At 38.0% G+C, this 18,466-nt stretch overlaps 1 protein-coding gene across 1 annotated transcript; it reads left to right on the forward strand.

Moving 5' to 3' along the window:
• The first annotated feature begins 14,114 nt into the window (after positions 1-14,114).
• Positions 14,115-17,819, forward strand: FAM237A (family with sequence similarity 237 member A). Its single transcript, XM_053471965.1, has 4 exons — positions 14,115-14,522; positions 14,912-15,198; positions 16,509-16,575; positions 17,503-17,819. The coding sequence occupies exons 1-4, from the start codon at positions 14,123-14,125 to the stop codon at positions 17,658-17,660; spliced, it is 912 nt and encodes a 303-aa protein (XP_053327940.1). The 5' UTR covers positions 14,115-14,122; the 3' UTR covers positions 17,661-17,819.
• The last annotated feature ends 647 nt before the right edge of the window (positions 17,820-18,466 follow it).

Here is an 18,466-nt window from a genome sequence, read left to right on the forward strand (position 1 = left end):
TCTTTTTACTCAGTTATGTAGAAAGTTTTTCTGCAGTCAAGCTGAGATGAAGATGAGAATTCATATACCCTTTTTCAGATCTGGATTTCACATTAGAAAGAAAACTTTATGTACACAATTAGCACCACAGACATCACAGTGGTGTACCAGAACTCTTCTATTCGGCTCTACCTGTTATAATTATAACTAAAGTAGTCTGACTATAGTCTCTGAAAGTTTCATGAGAGTTCCATTCACAGTGGGCAGAGATATAGCATTGCAATTGTATGATGGACGTAAATGAGTTTAAAGCAGGGGCAAAAATATGGTCTAGTTTGTTAATTTACATTTTAAAATATATATTTATATACCTCTGGAATGATTAAATTAATGTAAGATTATAATTATTATTATTATTAACATCATACTTTATATTTTTTTTACATTAACAGACCTTCCAGTCCATTGATTTTAAGACTGTTAGAGGGAGATCCTTGATCTCCCCAACCGAGCCTGTTCCTCTAGCGGCAGGTGGTATAGCCCGTCTCTGGAAGGGTGCACACCTGAATAAGATGCCAAAATACCAGAATATTGCAGTATGCATTCCCCTTTATGTAGAGGCCGCTCAGGCACACCCCCTGGTGACATCACGGCCTGACCAAGAACCCTGGGAACATTTAAAAGGGGATGATTCCTGCTGATCTGTGCTTGGTGTTCTGTGAGCTTCACTACCTAGCGTTTCCCCTGTTGTTTCAACGTATTTTTTTTACCTAGATTGTTTAACCATTTTTGCTGCTTCTCTGGTGTCCCTGACCGTGAATTGTTTAACCATTCGCTGCCTTTGTGATGTCCTAGAGCTTGGATTGTTTAACCAAGTTCTTGCCTCTCTTCTATCCCTGTCCTTGGTTACCCTTCTGGCTACATTCGGGGATTCATAGTGGGTTCCCTAACATTACACCAGCCACTTTTGGAGCCCACAGGGTTACCTGAGGCTATCTCAGCCGATAACATTTTTGGTGCAAGAACTTCCAGTCGGACAGAACCAACTCCATCAACAGATATAGCATCTTCAGTCTGGCCATGCTAACCCAGTGACCTCAGCTAGCAACTACTCGTCTCAAGCCTCTGTTTCAAACCCTTTGGAGGGAGCTACTGCTAACCTCTTGCCATTCTCCGTGCTGGTGATCGCAATAAATACCGTACATTCATTACTTTTTGCCAGATATTATTTAATCTGTGACCAAGAATTTACTCTTCTGGAAATATGGTCTCCAGTACTGTACACAATACTCCAAGTGACTTCATCCAGTCGCCTTCTTCTCACGGACCCTAACGCCAACAGAACAAAACTATAATGTTACAACCAAGATGTCTCCATTTTTGTTATTAATTATGGTTATCACCATACCTGGGAACTCTCCGGGTTTGCACAGCTTCTCCGGTTCTCCAGGTCAAGACCTGACTCTTCCGGGTCGCAGGAGTGGGGTCTTGACATGCCCCGCTACCTTCCACCGACGTCACGGGGCCGCACACTGATTTTCCCGCAAGGAAAGACTCCGGGTAGCTGGAGCCCAGAAATTCCCAGGTATGGTTATCACCCACCCATGCTCCCGGGTTCCCCACTACTGAGTATGGCCCCCCTCTGCTATGGATCATGTATTCAACCTCACTTGCAATTAGGCCTGACTTCAAAGAACTGTTAAAAAAAGAAAAATTGGTTCAGCACTCAACTCCCAGGAAGCTGTTTGGAGTGCTGGGATTCTTTCCTGTGTTTGTTAACTTCAAAGAATCTTGACACAAGCTAAACGTCGATACAAGTTCTTTGCTGACCAACATTGGGCGACCGCACCTTCGTATTAGATTAGGCACAAATTCTGGCTGTGCAGGAAACATCTCAACTTGTCTTGTCCCATTAAGAAATTAGGTCCTTCATAGCACTTTTCTCGATCTGTAAAATAATTAATCCTCTCGTAATTCGATTACACCTTCCCCCTTCAATCAAGATTGACCCATTTTTTCATGTGTCCCTATTGAAACCCTGGACTCAGAATCTGTTTTCTGGACATAATTATCCCCCTGAACATATCCTGCTAGATGGAGTAGAGGAATTTGAGGTAGAAAAAATGTCAAACTCCAACATATAACAGGGACAATTACAATATTTTATCCATTGGAAAGGTTATGAAGCTACGGATAAGTGCTAAAAACGTACATGCTCCTGCCCTCATAAGCACCTTTCATTTAAGACATCCAGAGAAACCTGGACCTAAGTGTGCCCGGGGGTTACACATTGGGAGGGGGAGATGTCAGACACCTACCCATCGCGCTGGTCAGACAGGCACTTGCAGCCGTGCCTCACCCGAATACCCAAACGCCATCCCCATTTATTTACCTTTGTGGGCTCCATGGAGGCTAAAGCTGCATTGTGACATCACTCCCTGACCAAAAAACAAAGGGGCATGATTCCTGCTGATCTGTGCATGGTGTTCTGTGAGCTTCAGTACCTACAGTTCCCCATATTTTTTGACCTGGATTGTTTAACCATTTGCTGCCTCCCTGGTTTCCTAGACCTTGGGTTGTTTAACCATTTAATGCCTCACTGCTATCCCTGCCCTTGGTTACCCTTCCAAGATTGGGGATTACTTCACTGCATATTGAGCTCCTGTTAGAACATCCTAACACCTCCATCCTCCATTCTGTGGTGGGAGCGTGAGGTCTGTCCTTTCAGACCTCAGCTTCCATGCTCCCTAATCACTATGCGCCATCTATTGATGCAGAGCGCGGGGACAATTTTTTAGCACTAGTGGTAGATCAAGATGTTGGCCGGATGCAGCTCATAGTAGTTCAACTTCTGACTAAAAGCAAGAAAGCCTACTTGGGGCTGGTATACCAGGGGTCACCTGACGTTTCCTTTTTTGCACATGCCTATAGCCAGCTCTGCCCAACCCAAGCAAACTGGAATCACTCCTTCTCACATTTCCAAGTGTTTTGTATTTGACAGTAAAAGTGAAAAAATAAAATGTATACCCCCTATACAGTGAAATGCCAGATTTTGTCACTAATAGTTATCAATTAATTGAATATGATAAGATATATAGCTAATACACTTTTTTACGTTGTCCGAAAATTAGAGGTTTGACTGGTAGAGTAAATCCCTGTAAAATTGCCTGGTTTTGTCACCAATATTTATAAATTAAATTAATAATTAATATTTAATGTACATATATTTATTATATATATATATATATATATATATATATATATATATATATATTATATATTTTATATTTTATGTACATATTAGAGGCTTAGCTGGTAGAGTAAATGGGCAACTATCCTATACTAATTAGTAACACGTTTAAAATTTTAAACAAATGAAACATAAGCACACAGTAAAATGCCTGGTTTTGTCACCAATTTTTAGCAATGGAGAATAAGATATAAAAATAATATTTTTTTTAAGTTGTCCACAAATGGACAACTGTCTTAAACTAATCAGTCACACTGTGCGCAAGTCCAGTAAAATGCCTGGTTTTGTCACCAATATTTAACAATGAAGAATAGTTAGTGTGTGTGACTGTGTGTGTCTGAGTATGTTATTGTCTGTGTCATTTTGCATGGGTGTCTGTGTGTCCAGTTGTGCTAGTGTCAGTGTGTGTGTGTGTGTGTGCTAATGTGTCTGGTTATCTTGTCAATGTCTGTGTGCGTATGTGTTACTTTAGTGTCTGTGTGTCTAAGTATGTCAGTGTGTCTGGGTATGTTAGTGTGTCTCTGCTAATGTGGGTATTTTAGTGTGTGTGACTGTGTATGTCTGGGTATGTTAATGTGTATGTGCATGTTAGAGTGCCTGATTGTGTTAGTGTGAGTAAGTAGGCATGTTAGTTTTATTCTCTGGATAAGCGTGCTAGTGTGAGAGTCTGGGGCGTGTCTGCTAGTGTAGGTGTCTGGGTCTCTGCATATGTTTGTGTGTGGGTATGTTAGTGTGCGTTTGTGTACATGTGTGTTAGTGTGAGTGTCCAGGTGTGTGTAAGTGAGAATGTCTGTGTTAGAGTGCATTGTTTTTAGTGTCAGTGTCTCTGTACATGAGTTAATGAGTCTGTGCAAAGTGGCAAATTGGGGCTTGAGTAGAGCCCTGCGTGGGACTGCTTTTTTAATCCCCCTCCTGCTGATTTTTTTGTCCAATCCCGCCCGCTCCCGCAACATGTGTGTCCAATCCCGCCCACCACATGTGGTCAATCACGCCTGCTCCCGCCACATATGTGGTCAATCACGCCTTCCTCCTTACCTGAACTACAGATTTCCCGCGCAGTCCCGCAAGGCTGCCTTCGCGCTACTTCCTCACAGCGTCTCTTTTCTTGTTCTGCCCAGGAACCCAGCGGAGTCACAGGAAGTAACGTCACATCACATGACTCCGCTGTGTTCCTGGGCTGAGCAACAGAAGAGATGCTGTGAGGGAGCAGCGGGAAGGTAGATTACCAGGACCCGCAGGTAAAGTGTCAGACCGCCAGCGCCCGCAAGTTTTTTGGCGGGACCCGCATCCCAATGCAGTCCTCTAGACTTGAGCCACTTTGATAAAGGGTAGAATATATTGGCTGTCTTTCTGTCGTAAGCTAACCATTTAATGGTTTAGGATTATAGGACTTTGAGTGCATAGAAATTGTTTATGTAATATAATCTTTTCATACATTTAAAAAAATCCTGAACAGCAAAGGTTTTACAAATAAAGAGCCTTCATTTTTTGAGATAGGGATAACTTTTTATATTTCATCGCAGTTTTTTTCATTACTCACAAGCATATCACTTTTTTGGAGTTTTCAAACATTTTTAAATCGTGGCAAAATGCTTAGCTTTACAGTATGTTCATTATTAATTTTTATTTGGGCCTTTATAAAGGTAATATCGTGATTCTATTAAAAACACGTGATTAATTAATACATTTTTAACCAAGAGAATTTAAGATTTTTTTTAACTGAAGGATAAAAATAATAATAACGCTGTCCTCCACAGTAGATTTTGAAAATGTCCACCATGAAACATGTTTGTGTCTATCCCTGAATACAGTGCATGTGGAATGCTTAGGTACTATTAATTGGGACACTAATAGAAATTTTAGCCTAAGGTTCTACTAAATAAGTCCTGGTATTCCGATGTAGATGACGTCAATAAGCTTATCAAAACCAAAATGCATGAGATAAGAGTCCTCTATGAAACACCCATTGCATGCTTAATTTTTAACACTTGGACAGCCAAAGATAAATAAATGCATTCTTTGATTTATTGTATACTAAACGGAAGGAATTTAAATACAAACTATGAATCAAAAAAGTGTTTCCATGATGTAACTTATCATAATCCACCATGCATCACTCTTTTCAGTCTTCTATGGCAGTGAATAAGTTAACTACTGCATTTTCACTTTAACACATATCTAAAAGAAAAACAAGTGCCATACAATAAGATCTAATCACATGCAAAGTTAATATGATTATGTCATGTCCGAAAGCTAATTTTGATTTCCGTTTTCCTGTAACAGAAATGTAATTTCTACGCAAATATGATTAATTTGGAGGAGGGGGTACCCGTATTTAAAAAAAAGTGAAGCTTCCTGGAACTCAACTTGATTTCAGTGCTATATGTGTATTTACTGAAAGTAGCCCGTCAATTTGGGCATCTCTAGGTTTTACATGTTTGCAAATAACATGTTTACCCATTGATCTCCCAGGGGCTTGCAATGCTAAATAAAAAGGTGCCATGACATACAGTGGGGTATTTATTTTTTAGACCTAGGGCTGCACTGCCTGCCACCCCCTCTGCGCCGCTGTCCTTTCTAGCAGTTTCAAAATATGATGTCATATATTGGTGCTCCACTTTTAAAGGAAGGATACTATGAAGGACTGTGCTGACTTGGCATAGCACTCTGTTGTAGTGTTAATGGGCCAGTTGAGGAGTTCAGCAATCTCTCTTTTAACCAGTCCTTTTAGTAGTTGCGTTACCTCCATACTAGTTTCTCCTGGAGACTCCGGGTGAAGCGCCGCTTTACTGCTTCTTTGCGTCACTGCGGGGAAACTCCAGGTAGTGTAAGTGGCATTGCAGCACGGCCCTCTCCCTGCCCACTTCCCCATCCAAAATGCCATGTAACCTGCAACCTCAGCAGGACCAACTAAAACTTTGGCAGGACTTCCCAGTGACATTGTGGGACACTTGATATTTAGCCAGAGTCAGAGGGGCGTACCTAGAGTATTTGCCACCTGGGGCAGATCCTGTATGTGGTACCTACCCACCCCCACTTTAAAATGAAAAGACACCCACAAAAAAATTAATGTTTATTGCTGAATATTTATTGCACATATTTGTAAATTGTATGCCAACTGGAAAAAAACATAAACATAAAATATTAATTTAAAAATAAATTAAATAAATTGAAATAAATAATATTTACTGAACGTATATGGTACAGCATAACTCCTATAACTATATACTAAGCCAGGCATTGATGGTGGTACAACACAACTGTTATCATTATATATAAAGTCAGACATTGATGGTGGTACAGTGTAACTCCTATACACTGAGCCGGACATTGACGTAGGTACTGCATAACTCTTATCAATATATACTGAGCTAGATGATGATAATGTTACAGTGTAACTCCTATCACTGTACACTGAGACAGATATTGATATGGTAGGCTCAGTATATAGTGATAGGATTTATGCTGTACCACTGTCAGTGTCTAGCTCAGTATTTAGTCATAGGAGTTATGCTGTACCACCATCAACTAGGTTGTAAACTCGCAAGAGCAGGGCCCTCTTCTCTTTTTATGTTGGTTTGTTATGTGATTTTTTTAATGTTACTGACTGATTGATGGCAATTAGAGGACACCTTCAAAGGACCAGTGCAGCAGAGGGGGGTATTCACCTGAATGACCACACAATCTAAGGTTGAGCCTAGACAGGAGAGTGACTGGAACTAGCAGAGAGAGGTGAATGGTTTGTAGGGATGCCGGAGGACAGGTCAGCAATTAGAATAGCCAGGGTCAGGATGCCAGAAAATCAGAGTAGTCAAATGGGTAAGCCAAGGTCAGGGGAGCCAGATATACAGGGATGGTCATGACAAGCAGGGTTTAGCAACAAGGTAACTCTTATAAATGAAAAGAATACCAGCCCAGGTGTTCACAGGAAGCAAAACAACTGAGCACTGTCAAGTGATAGACCACTCCCCTTGCATGAAAGGCCACACTCCCTTGTATGATGTCACCGAGCAACATGTGCCATTCAGGAGTGAATAAAGTGCTAGGAGATAGTGAGCGCCTGTGCTTAATACTAAGAAAATGCTGTCAGCCAGGCACTGATGGTGGTACAGCATAACTCCCACCACTATACACTGAACAAGACATTGACGATGGTAACCCCAATCAATCTCACACACTTACTAATGCTTTCTCACTCTCTCTCTCACTCTCTCTCTCACTCTCTCTCTCTTGGTAGGTGCGGCTTCAGTGTTGTGCTCTGAGATATAACATCAAATCCCGACACACAGCATCAGTTCATCAGTTCCGGGCATGCATCGCAAGGGAGCAGAATAGGAGGTCTGTATTAACAGACTTACCGCTCCCTTTGATTGATTTTAAGCCGGTTAGAGAGAAAAGCTTGATCTAGTAGAGCACCCCCCCCCGATAAGTGGCACCTGTGGCAGACCACCCCCCACAATGTGTAGGTCATGTGAACAAGAAATCTATGCCTACACTGGCATTATATATATATATATATATATATATATATTTAAAGCCATGGCATATGTTTGGGGCATTACTGGAGCTTCTTGCAAAGAGCGCTATATGAAAAGGAGAAAATAGTGTTTTTCTCAACAACCTTCCTGAATGATACTGAATATTACCATTTACTGACATATCTACATGACATTACTTTTATACTATTTTTTTCACAGTGATGTATACATAGATCACAACAATATACAATATAAGACAATGTAGGATTCTTGCTGTTAGAGGATATGTGCTGGAAAACCATGACAGGGAAAAGAGAATTCAGCCTTTTAATATTTAGCATGTTTTCTATACACCATGCATGTTTCCAACTGTGTTAATACATTGCTCACAATTATGAAACATTTACTAAAACATATATTTTTATCTGTATCCGGAAAACATACCACATAAGATAGTTCCTTTTTTATAAATAAAAATAGGAATATTTTGTGTGTTGTCCATGCATGTGCATATACTGTATATATATATATATATATATATTCACATGCATAATAACAAATAATAACTACCAACATTTTTGTAAATTAAGTAACGATACTAAATGAATACATCTTTGTGATGAAAGTGTATTTGTATCATTTTGGTAAACCTCACCAAAAGCCCTAGTTAATACTTGTAATATGCACAGAAAAGGTAGATTACATTTCTACACCAGATCGAATATTATGTGGGACAAAAAAACTGATTTTTTTTTAATATTCTGTCGTTCAGGTCAAATGTAATTAGAATAATGTTAGTTAATTTAACCTGCTTCTATATCTGGAAACCAAGGATTTAAGGGGCCATTCATGTTGGAAAGTGTGCTTGGGGCATTTTAACTATGCTGGACGTACCTGGAGAGCATCTGCTCCTATTGATTTAACCCTGCTGGTTTCAGAAAACATTTGAATTCCCACCCTGAATAAACAGCACATGAACTCTACATATTCATGAGCAAGATAAAGCAGCAGCTGAATTTATTCACAGCCCTGAGCAAGAAAGTCAAATGGAATGATGTGACTTTTATATTGTCTCTTTCAAGTGTTGTGATGCAGCCTCCAACATTTACCTTTTTAACCCCTTTGATGACCACATGTCAAAATAGATTTTAAAACACTGACAACAAACCGAATAGCCATTATGATGATACACAAACCATCCAACCAACACAGAGACTTGAATGGCATACTGGGAACCATTATGGCATGCAACCTTATCAACACAACCACATAGGATCTTTGGTGTTAAAAATATAGAATTGGACTCCCAGAAAAGTAACAAAGTAAAAAGGAATGCCCTATTTAGCAGGTTGTCAAACTTTGTATCACAGTCAAAAGGGCCGAGACATGCATTGACGCAATCCCTGCGCATTAATATGTGTTACCCAGAAAGGTCTGTGGACTGTATATGAAGAACAGCCACAAAGAACAGTTCAATTGCAACTGTGTGCAAAAGAGTCCAAAATGTTTCTAGTCAATTAGATCAGTACTATTAAAGCACAATCAGTCAATTACATCTAATTACATCTGACTCGATTATGTGTAACTGTGTAATCACTGAATGGAATTTAACATTACTATATTGCATTTCTGAGAACCTCACCAGTGAAACTGATAAACATCCAGCAGATTTAATTTCCCTTAGATTAGTGAAAATGGTTCCAGTAGTGATTTTTGATGCAAAAACATAGAATTGGATAAGAATGATTCAGCATGTCTAGTCTGCCTGATGTGACAACTCAGACTTCAATCAGTCCTTGGTCTTGTCTTAGATTCAGGATAGTTTTTAGCCTACCCCATGCTGTATTGCCCTCTACCAATTCTGATGGGAGGCTGTTCCATTTAACTACCACCTTCTATCTAAAGTAAAACTTCCTTGCATCACACCTAAAGATCTCTAGATTTAGATTATGACTTCTAGTTCTAACATTTCTCATCTGAAATAATCTTCCTTCTTGTACATTGTTAAATCTCTTTATGTATTTAAATGTTTCTGTCACATCACCCCTCTCTCTTCTTTTTTAAAATGTTATCCAGTAGTATTCCTGTGCTTTTGATTGTGGGCACTTTTAATTACACAATATTATCCTTTGTTAATGATAATAAAAATAGTAATAATTAAAAAAATACCTCTACCCATATATTCATGATGTTACATGGCTTAAAGATTCCTAAAGAGTTTAACTGTTGATCCCAGATGAGTTGCGGTTTACTTTTTGTGAATACCAAGTTGATAACTGTCATGTTCTTCTACCAACTACTAACTGAATAGTCTACGATAAATTGTTATTTAGTGAATGCACCCTATGGAATCCAAAGGAACCGTGTTATGCAGTTTTATGAGATTCTAGATTTTGTATATTTCATTGTATGAAGCATTACTAATATCCCACACACTGACGTCAGACACAGTGCTCCAAAATACAGGGATATCCTTTATCTGTTACTCCTGCAAATATATCCATAAAGAAACCCAGTCATCAACCTGCTGTGACCTTGATACCATTCAGTTGAGGCATATTTAGTAAATGGCATGTGTAGACCCAAAGCATAGTGACATCTTAAGAATATAACCTCTCTCATTGCTGAAGCAGAGACTCTAGCACACACAAGGGGTGTTCCTATATCATAAAAAATGCTCTTAATGGGAAATTTAGGAAATAAAATAAATTCTGGAATTTGTTTTAACATCATCAGTAGCTGCTGATCAGTACTGATCAGTCATATGCATTATATATGGTTACTGATCATATGTGATTTGTATGAACCTGGTTTTATAGAGAAAAAAACCACAATACAAATACATTAGTCTAAGTCTGATGATTTACATGTATGTCATGTGATAAGGTTTTTTTCTACTAAGTGCAAACAGAATGGTTTATTTTTTATACGGTGAACTCTAGTACAAATAAAAGTCCAAATATTTAAATGCACTGTATGTATAGTGGTTTTTTTTCCATCAGAAAAGTATTTCATACTTACAGCATCTTGTATTGGGGTTTACAAACTCATTTTTCTTAAGTGTTTTCTGCCAAAAGATGCAGTAAAAAAACTAGTATGACTTCAACCAGCATATATTTTATTACTTTTAATCAAACATAATTCACTTCTTTGAGTAAAACTCAATTGAAGGCGAGCAAGCAAAGATCAAAATGTAATAAAATTACTTTCTCTGTTAATTACCCCTGAAAAAATAAAAGAACATAAAACAACAGAAACATCATATTTTAAAAGTCATTATTTACATTATATATTTCATTATGGACCTTTAAATGTGCAAACATTACAAGATGGGCTGCTGCATATTACCTATGGTTGAATAAAGGAAGATTAACCCTTTAAGTGCATTATCCAGTCACTCAAGGGGTTAAATCATGTGGCACGTGGATACAGTAAGTTTTGTTAGGGAGAATTTAAGCAGAATCTGTGCAGCAAGGTCCATATTTTGCTCTGTATTTCACTAGCCTGAACATGAACACTAAAATTAGAACAGAACCAGAGAGCTGTAATGAAGTGTTCAATAAGGATATTGTAGCTTCCAAAGGGTGGGGGGTTCTCCACTGAGCTTTGACGTATTGTGCAAGGAACTCTGTGCACTCCCACTTCTTAAAAAGGACAATTGTAGCTTCATGAAATCTGGATTACAAAGAGATCCAGAAAGGCTAAGTCTGAGAAGTTTCATCTGCCTGAGGTCAAAAGGATCCTCCCAGACCTGACCTGAACAGAAGAAGACTTAGAAAGGTAAGACTTGGATTATTCCAACGTGGAGAACCCAACTGGTAAGTTAAGGAGGTCATAGATGATGTATACTTTGAACACATCCCGAAGTGTTTATCTCTATCTCTAAATCAAAGGAGTCTTATAGTCAAAATAGCAACACATGGATAACTTTTAGAAACGTGTAGATTAGTAATCTAACAAGGGAAACAAGGAGGAGGGAGGTTTTAAACCACAGGATAGTCTTAATAGATGCATCTAGAATTAGCATGATGTTCTTCAGTAAACTAAATATGTGCAGTGTGGAAGTAGTTAAGATAACAGAAACCAGGACTACTAGGCTGATAAAGAGAAGCTATAATGTTGTGATAGAGGATGGAGAAATGGTGCATTCATTCAACTGGAAAGTGACAAGTACTTGAAGAAGTGTTAGACCATAGAAGATGGACCAGACATAAGAAAGACCACATAGACTGAAAGGACCAGATACAAATGTAATTGAAGGGAGGCAATGTGAGGAATAGACAGGGACCTTCAGCACCATGGACAGTGGATACAGCTGTGTGTGACCATTCTGGATGTTTTAACCCTTTTCAGTGGGTGCCAATAAGAAAAGGATTACAAATAGTTTCAGCATGCCCTAATATGTAACACAGATGTGTGAATGAGCACTTGTTTATTGGGTAAATGTTGTGGCATTGTTAGCAGTTAATGATTACAAATGCAGCTGTAGTCAATTTTAGTTTTCTTGTGTGGAAAAGCAGTGTTAAGAATATAGGAAATCTGCAGGGAATTACTATTTGCAATGGCTTGAATTTGTATTATGTGAGCTCCTGTACAAATATATGTTGCTCTAATACTTATCATAAAGAAAGTATTAGAATCAAGTATTTGCAATTTGCCCGGTGATTTGTTACAGATAGATTCCCAAGGTAAGTTTTATTAGTGGCACAGTCTATGGTCATGAAAATCAATTGCTTATCCAAAGAGTAATTTATGTATCAGAAAAGAGGATATGGTAGTTATCAAGTGCATGCTGTTTCACCAATTGTCATCAGTAAAGTCTGATGAATTTATATTTTGAAAGGAAATGATCATATTAAGGAACTGTTTTCATAGTAGTATCAGGCTATGTATAAGGAGTTCTTTTTTTTAAAGTGCTCTCAATGACCTTCCTGTCTTAACAACACTATATATATATATATATATATATATATATATATATATATATATATATATATATAACAAAGCAAGACATGTTATTTAGAAATATATATACAAAACAAAACTATTATCAAACTCTGTATTGGGGAATAGAGGATCCAGTTATAAATGGTTGATTTTAGTAATTATCTATGTTTCTAGCACTGTAGTACCACCACATTGCTATATACATTACAATGATTAACCTACAAGACACATTTATACATAACCCCATTTGAAAGGAAAAAATAAACATTTAAGTCAAATTTAAACCCCAGCATTTTTGGTTTTTCTTTGCAGAGACAATGTTTGTATTAATGTGCAACCTGCAGTGGCACCTTATAACAAGTAACCCTTTAATAATATGATACCCTGGTCAGTAATGTGTATGCTTTGCTTCTAAACAAATGTTGTCCAAATGGATGGCTAATACAACACATGCAATTACATTATATTGACTTAGAAGTCGCAGATCAATAGGTGAAGTAGCAATATCCAATATAAGTAAGTACATCTTCCAAGAGACTGTTAGTCATTGTATGCCTGGATATATATGTATGTGTATGTATATATATCAAAAGATCATTTTGTAACGTTACCTCGGTGTGTACATCTCTGTTATGTGGCTGGTGGTATATAAATACATAAGGGAGCATGTCATGTAAATAAAATGGTTTTATTTTCACAAAAAAAGAAATTTTCTTTAGTGTATTTTATAGTGTATACTAGACAATGTACCTTTTTATGGCATTGCTTCTGCAAAGCTTTTACATATAGTTCATGGGGGCTATGTTTGCAGTAGCTTTATTATAAAAGAGGATACCTGAGGGTTAACCAGCACCACCTATCACTCATTAATGGTGTCAGGAGAGGGCTTTAAATTGCTTGATAGTCTCATTTGGGTAAAAATGCAGAGCAGCCCCACTGTTTTACCTCATTGGTAAGCAATTATATGACGTAGGGGCAGGCTAAGCAATATATAGCCCTATAGTGTGATGGAATCCCCAATATTTATATCTTATATTTATATCAATATTTTTTTTTGCTAGTTATGTGCTGAATTCTTGCTAAGTTTTGGTTATTTATGAAAGAGACCTGCTCATTAGAAGAAACAAAGTTACATATGAAATAAATAAAATATCTCCCATATTGCTTTCATGACACCATTTTTCATGCTGTGCAAATTTCTATATACTTTGATTGGCACCCAGAACATGCGCATTATTTTGTTCATATACACAAAATAACGACTTTCGTCTAACAGATAACATAAATACAAATATCAAGATATTGACTAATAACAAATAAATTAATATACCACCACCTAGTGGACATTAAGTGGAAGTTTAAATAAGTTTTGTCAAAATAGACATGGATAACATCTTGGGGTGAGTTGTATTGAATGTTTTGATCATGGGCTCAATTTCATTTTCTCTTACAGTGTTTTGGAAGTGAAATGGGTGTTGGTAGCACTGGAAGACCATACTGCAGTATGCAGCTAACATGCACTCTTTTATTCCTGGGAATATTTGGCATTCACAGTATTTTTTGCCATGGTCAGGTTGATCCACTAGCCCTAGGACGTGCGGATCCCCAGTGTTGGGAGACATCAACTGCCATCTTACTGGAAATGAAGAAGCCACGCATTGCAGACACTGTATCTGGTTTTTGGGACTTCATGATATACCTGAAATCATCTGATAACTTAAAGCATGGAGTTCTGTTCTGGGACCTGGCACAACTTTTCTGGGACATATATGTTGACTGCGTGCTCTCTAGGACCCATGGCCTTGGAAGAAGACAAATAAATGAAGGAGAAAATAAAATATCCAATTTGATCTCACAATTCACAACAGGTAAGCTCCTTCTCATTTAAACAGAAGGTAGAATTCTTTATGTGAGTTAATGTGCAAAATGGAAGTGTCCAGAATATGACTTTGTTGTACAAAATATGTTATTTGTTATGAAAATTTTAAACATTCCCATGATTTGGTCTGTTGCAGGACAAAAGCACAGCATAAAACCACTACCTTTAAGTACTTTTTAAATGAGCCTTTATTTAGTCAGGCCTAGGTTCACCAAAAGATTGATAAGGCATATAAAAGGGCAAAAAGGCGAATGGTAGGGGCTTAATAGTAACCACACTCATCTCACATCACGCTCCCTCAGAATCAGCTGCCATAGTCCTGTGGTGGAGGTCTGTGCGAAGGCTACTACAGACCCCTCGTGATGCTTTTTCATGCAGTTAAAGAGCATCGATGTATAGCCTGGCACCTAGCAGCCAGCGGCATGCAGACCATGGTGGACCCACTGGTGGAGAAATCTGTGCCAGTAGCTGCACAGACTCCTCTTTCACGCAAAAATGTTTTGGCCGGGGGAGATTGTCCAGGAGGAATACAGAAGGTTCCCAGGTATGACTATGGGCATGAGCTGGCGAACCCCATTCTTATTCCTGGCTGCTTCCTCTTTTGCCCAGTGGCCTCATACAGGATTTTAATGAAACAACATATTTCCTTTAAACAGGAAAGCAACGTAAGATTGTTGATTACTTGTTGATTAAAGTTTTGGTGTGCATCATCTAGTTGAACTTGTTTCCTGTACATTGGCATTGGCAATGTTGTTTAGTAGATGAGAGTGGCATAGCTAGTTTTGTTGGAAGCCAAACTGAAAGGATCAACAAGTTCCCTTGGTAGCATAAAGCTAACTTCCCTTGCCAAGTCACACTATCGGTGGAGGGGAGTATCAAGGTATGACATCATATTCCAGCCTCCTGCTATAACAAATGCAGTGGAGCCTTGTGAAGTTAAGAGCGAACTGCGCCAGTGGAAACACAGAACATCTTCCCAGTTAGACTACAAAGAAATCACCCACCAGGTCCCTCAAAGCTGTTAGGACATGTGTAATAGGGGGGGGGGAGATATGGGAGCACCACACATTTTCTCATCAAGGCTCTTCTACCACTTACATTTCTGCATGATGGCATCATAAGCCAAAGTGCATTGACCTCAGCTCCGTTTCTATGATACAACATTTAAAGATCTATGAATGACATTTTTCTAGTGTTCACAGAACCTTCCAAGAAAGGCAACATTCCATCGACATCATTTTGGCAGCTTTCTCTCCCTACGGGCTAATTTTGAACAGAAATGAACATATTAAAGTTCTGTGAACACATCACTCTTCAGTAAACCTGCCACTTTTTAAGAATGGCCAGAAAAAACTATAGCAACAATATGGATGATATGATCCCAAGCATACTGATTTGAATTTGCCAATGCAAAAACTGGCACATCGAGAATAACGCTCTAACAAGAAAAACAAAAGCCCCAGCAAGGATTACTTTATAGTAAGTCACGTTTCACAGGGTCGTAGTTTAAAATATAACTATTATTCCAAAAGTCCATAACAGGTTGCCAAAAAATCCAAATTTCCAACACATGCTCTACAAAAACATAAAGATACCTGTATGAATTAGACTACATGCACCTGATGCCTCTCACATTTCTTAGTATCAGTTAGAAATCTGTATATATAACCAAAACCCATTTGCACTCTTAACAGGTCAAGATCACATTTGTGATACTAAGTACACTAGGGTGTATTCTTGTAAGGTTGCCGGGCCAGAGACACTACTCCTGTGCAAGATCACAATGAAAGTAGCAATGTATCAAGTTCCTTTAGAATTGTGTTACTTTATGAGGTATTAGGGCATACATAAAAATAAAGCCCTTACTCTAGGTTTTAGAAAGAAAATAGTGGGGTAGTTTAAGAAAAGCTGCCATCTTTTCATTGGCTTCAGAAGACTTTGACAATATTGGAGATGTCTTTCTTTGACTTTCCAGAACCCAACTTACCATACTTCAGCTACAGTTGGGCCAGTCTCAGCCGTGGGACTATCCTTACAACTAGGTATTATAACAAATGGCTTAGCATGCCACACATACAGGCACTCCCACGGCACTGTGTGTGTTCTGTGGCAAAAAGTTAGAAAGGTGGTCTTGTCGCTATAACATCCAATGGAATGGTTCAGTTTGGAGAAGCATTCCATATATTGCCATAAGGGTAGTACTGCACAGGCCCACATTAGCCATCTGGCATGCCCAGTGGCCCGTTGGTCAACATTGCATCATACTTTCCCAAGGGTGTGAGGCTGGATATGCTCGGCCATATACTACGTGAGCCATGCATAGCCGTCAGTCAGACACACTAACGTCATCAGGCGGCCCATGCCCATAACGTGCCAGGGCTGTCTGGTAATCGTCCTTCTGGCCCTGGAATCATTTTTTATACTTTACCACCAAAATGGTCGGAGGGGAGGAGCTATGGCCCTGCATGATATAATGTCACATAGCTGCGGTTAAATGTACAAATGGGCCCCATTCATCAATGTGTCACAGATAACTGAAATGTTGGCATGTGTCACATTTCTCTTTAAATTGCTTTCTCTCCTTATAGTATTTACATTGCTCTAGTGATTAAGGTTGAGTTCATATACATAGTTGGATTCCAGTACAGTTTTCACTGATGGATCATGGGAATGAATTAAAATTTACTTCCTTTGTGGATGTCAGTGCTATAAGAAATACATCTGAAAAATCTGAACATTAATTAAAAAGTAATAATAAAACATTATTGATGGCTTATGGCTTCATTTAAGATCATAAAAAAAGGAATAATTCCCGGAAAAAAGGCTGTATCTGTTTATTGCATTTATTCCTAAGCATTACACATTTACGTCTGTACATTCATACGGTGAAATGGGTCTTGCGAGCCATAAATATATTGATAAAGTTTTATTTTTTGGAAAGGATTTGACTGTTTCCTCTTTTCTTTCAGAAACATTTTCCCACGGTCGACGATCGTTGCTACCAAAAAAAAGAGATCTAAGCGAAGAGTTGATAGGCCGTCGTGTACATAAAAGTGAATCAAGACTGCTTGATGACATCAAAAACGTCATTAAAAGAAAACTAGTTCAATCTTTTGCACAAAATTAAATCAACATTGCTCTAAATCATAAAATGTACTCTAAGCAAAAAAAAGAAAAAAAAAAACATCTAACATTGTCATATCCATTCCCAGACTGAGTCTGACTGCATTAAAGGGATCTATTAATTACTGTATTGATTATTTATTTATTCCACTTAGTATATTTTAGTTGTATTTTGAGTGCTGGGTTTATACTTTATGTACAGGTTTTTTGTCTAGGCTATCATAATTTTAAAAAAATCGCAACACAAATAAGTAATTATTGCAGCCGACACCGGCCAGTTGAAAAGTACGAAAAAAATTCGAAACCCTAGTTGAGATGGGAACAGTTAATATGATTTAAAGCATAAATATATTTTAAGTAGTTTTGCATATTGCCGTATTGGTTGAAGATAAAATAAAAATATTTTGTGTAGGTACCTGCAATGCAGCACAGTACCCTTTCTAAAGTCTGAACCCCTAGCACTGATCATTATGGAAAAATTCAATTCATTTTGTGAAAGTCTATTTTTTATAACCTATGGGACATTGTTATATTTCACTATTATCTAATTAAAGAGAATACTAAAAATTGAAATTGATGCGGTAAAAAAATACCATTTGTGAGTCTCTTTTGTTATTTTTTTATTTAAAATGTTTTCACTCATTGAATACATATAATTTGCCAATAACCAAAAACAATGTTCGACACTGTATCAATGTTTAGGCCTCACATATTGTTAAAACACCAAAAACAGCCAGGTAGTTCTATACTAATCAACATAAAATGGCATAAACCAAGTGATTACTCGATTTCCCTTTTTTCCAAAGATAC

This window comes from Spea bombifrons, chromosome 7, assembly GCF_027358695.1.
Source record: "Spea bombifrons isolate aSpeBom1 chromosome 7, aSpeBom1.2.pri, whole genome shotgun sequence".
Taxonomy (NCBI): Eukaryota; Metazoa; Chordata; class Amphibia; order Anura; family Pelobatidae; genus Spea; species Spea bombifrons.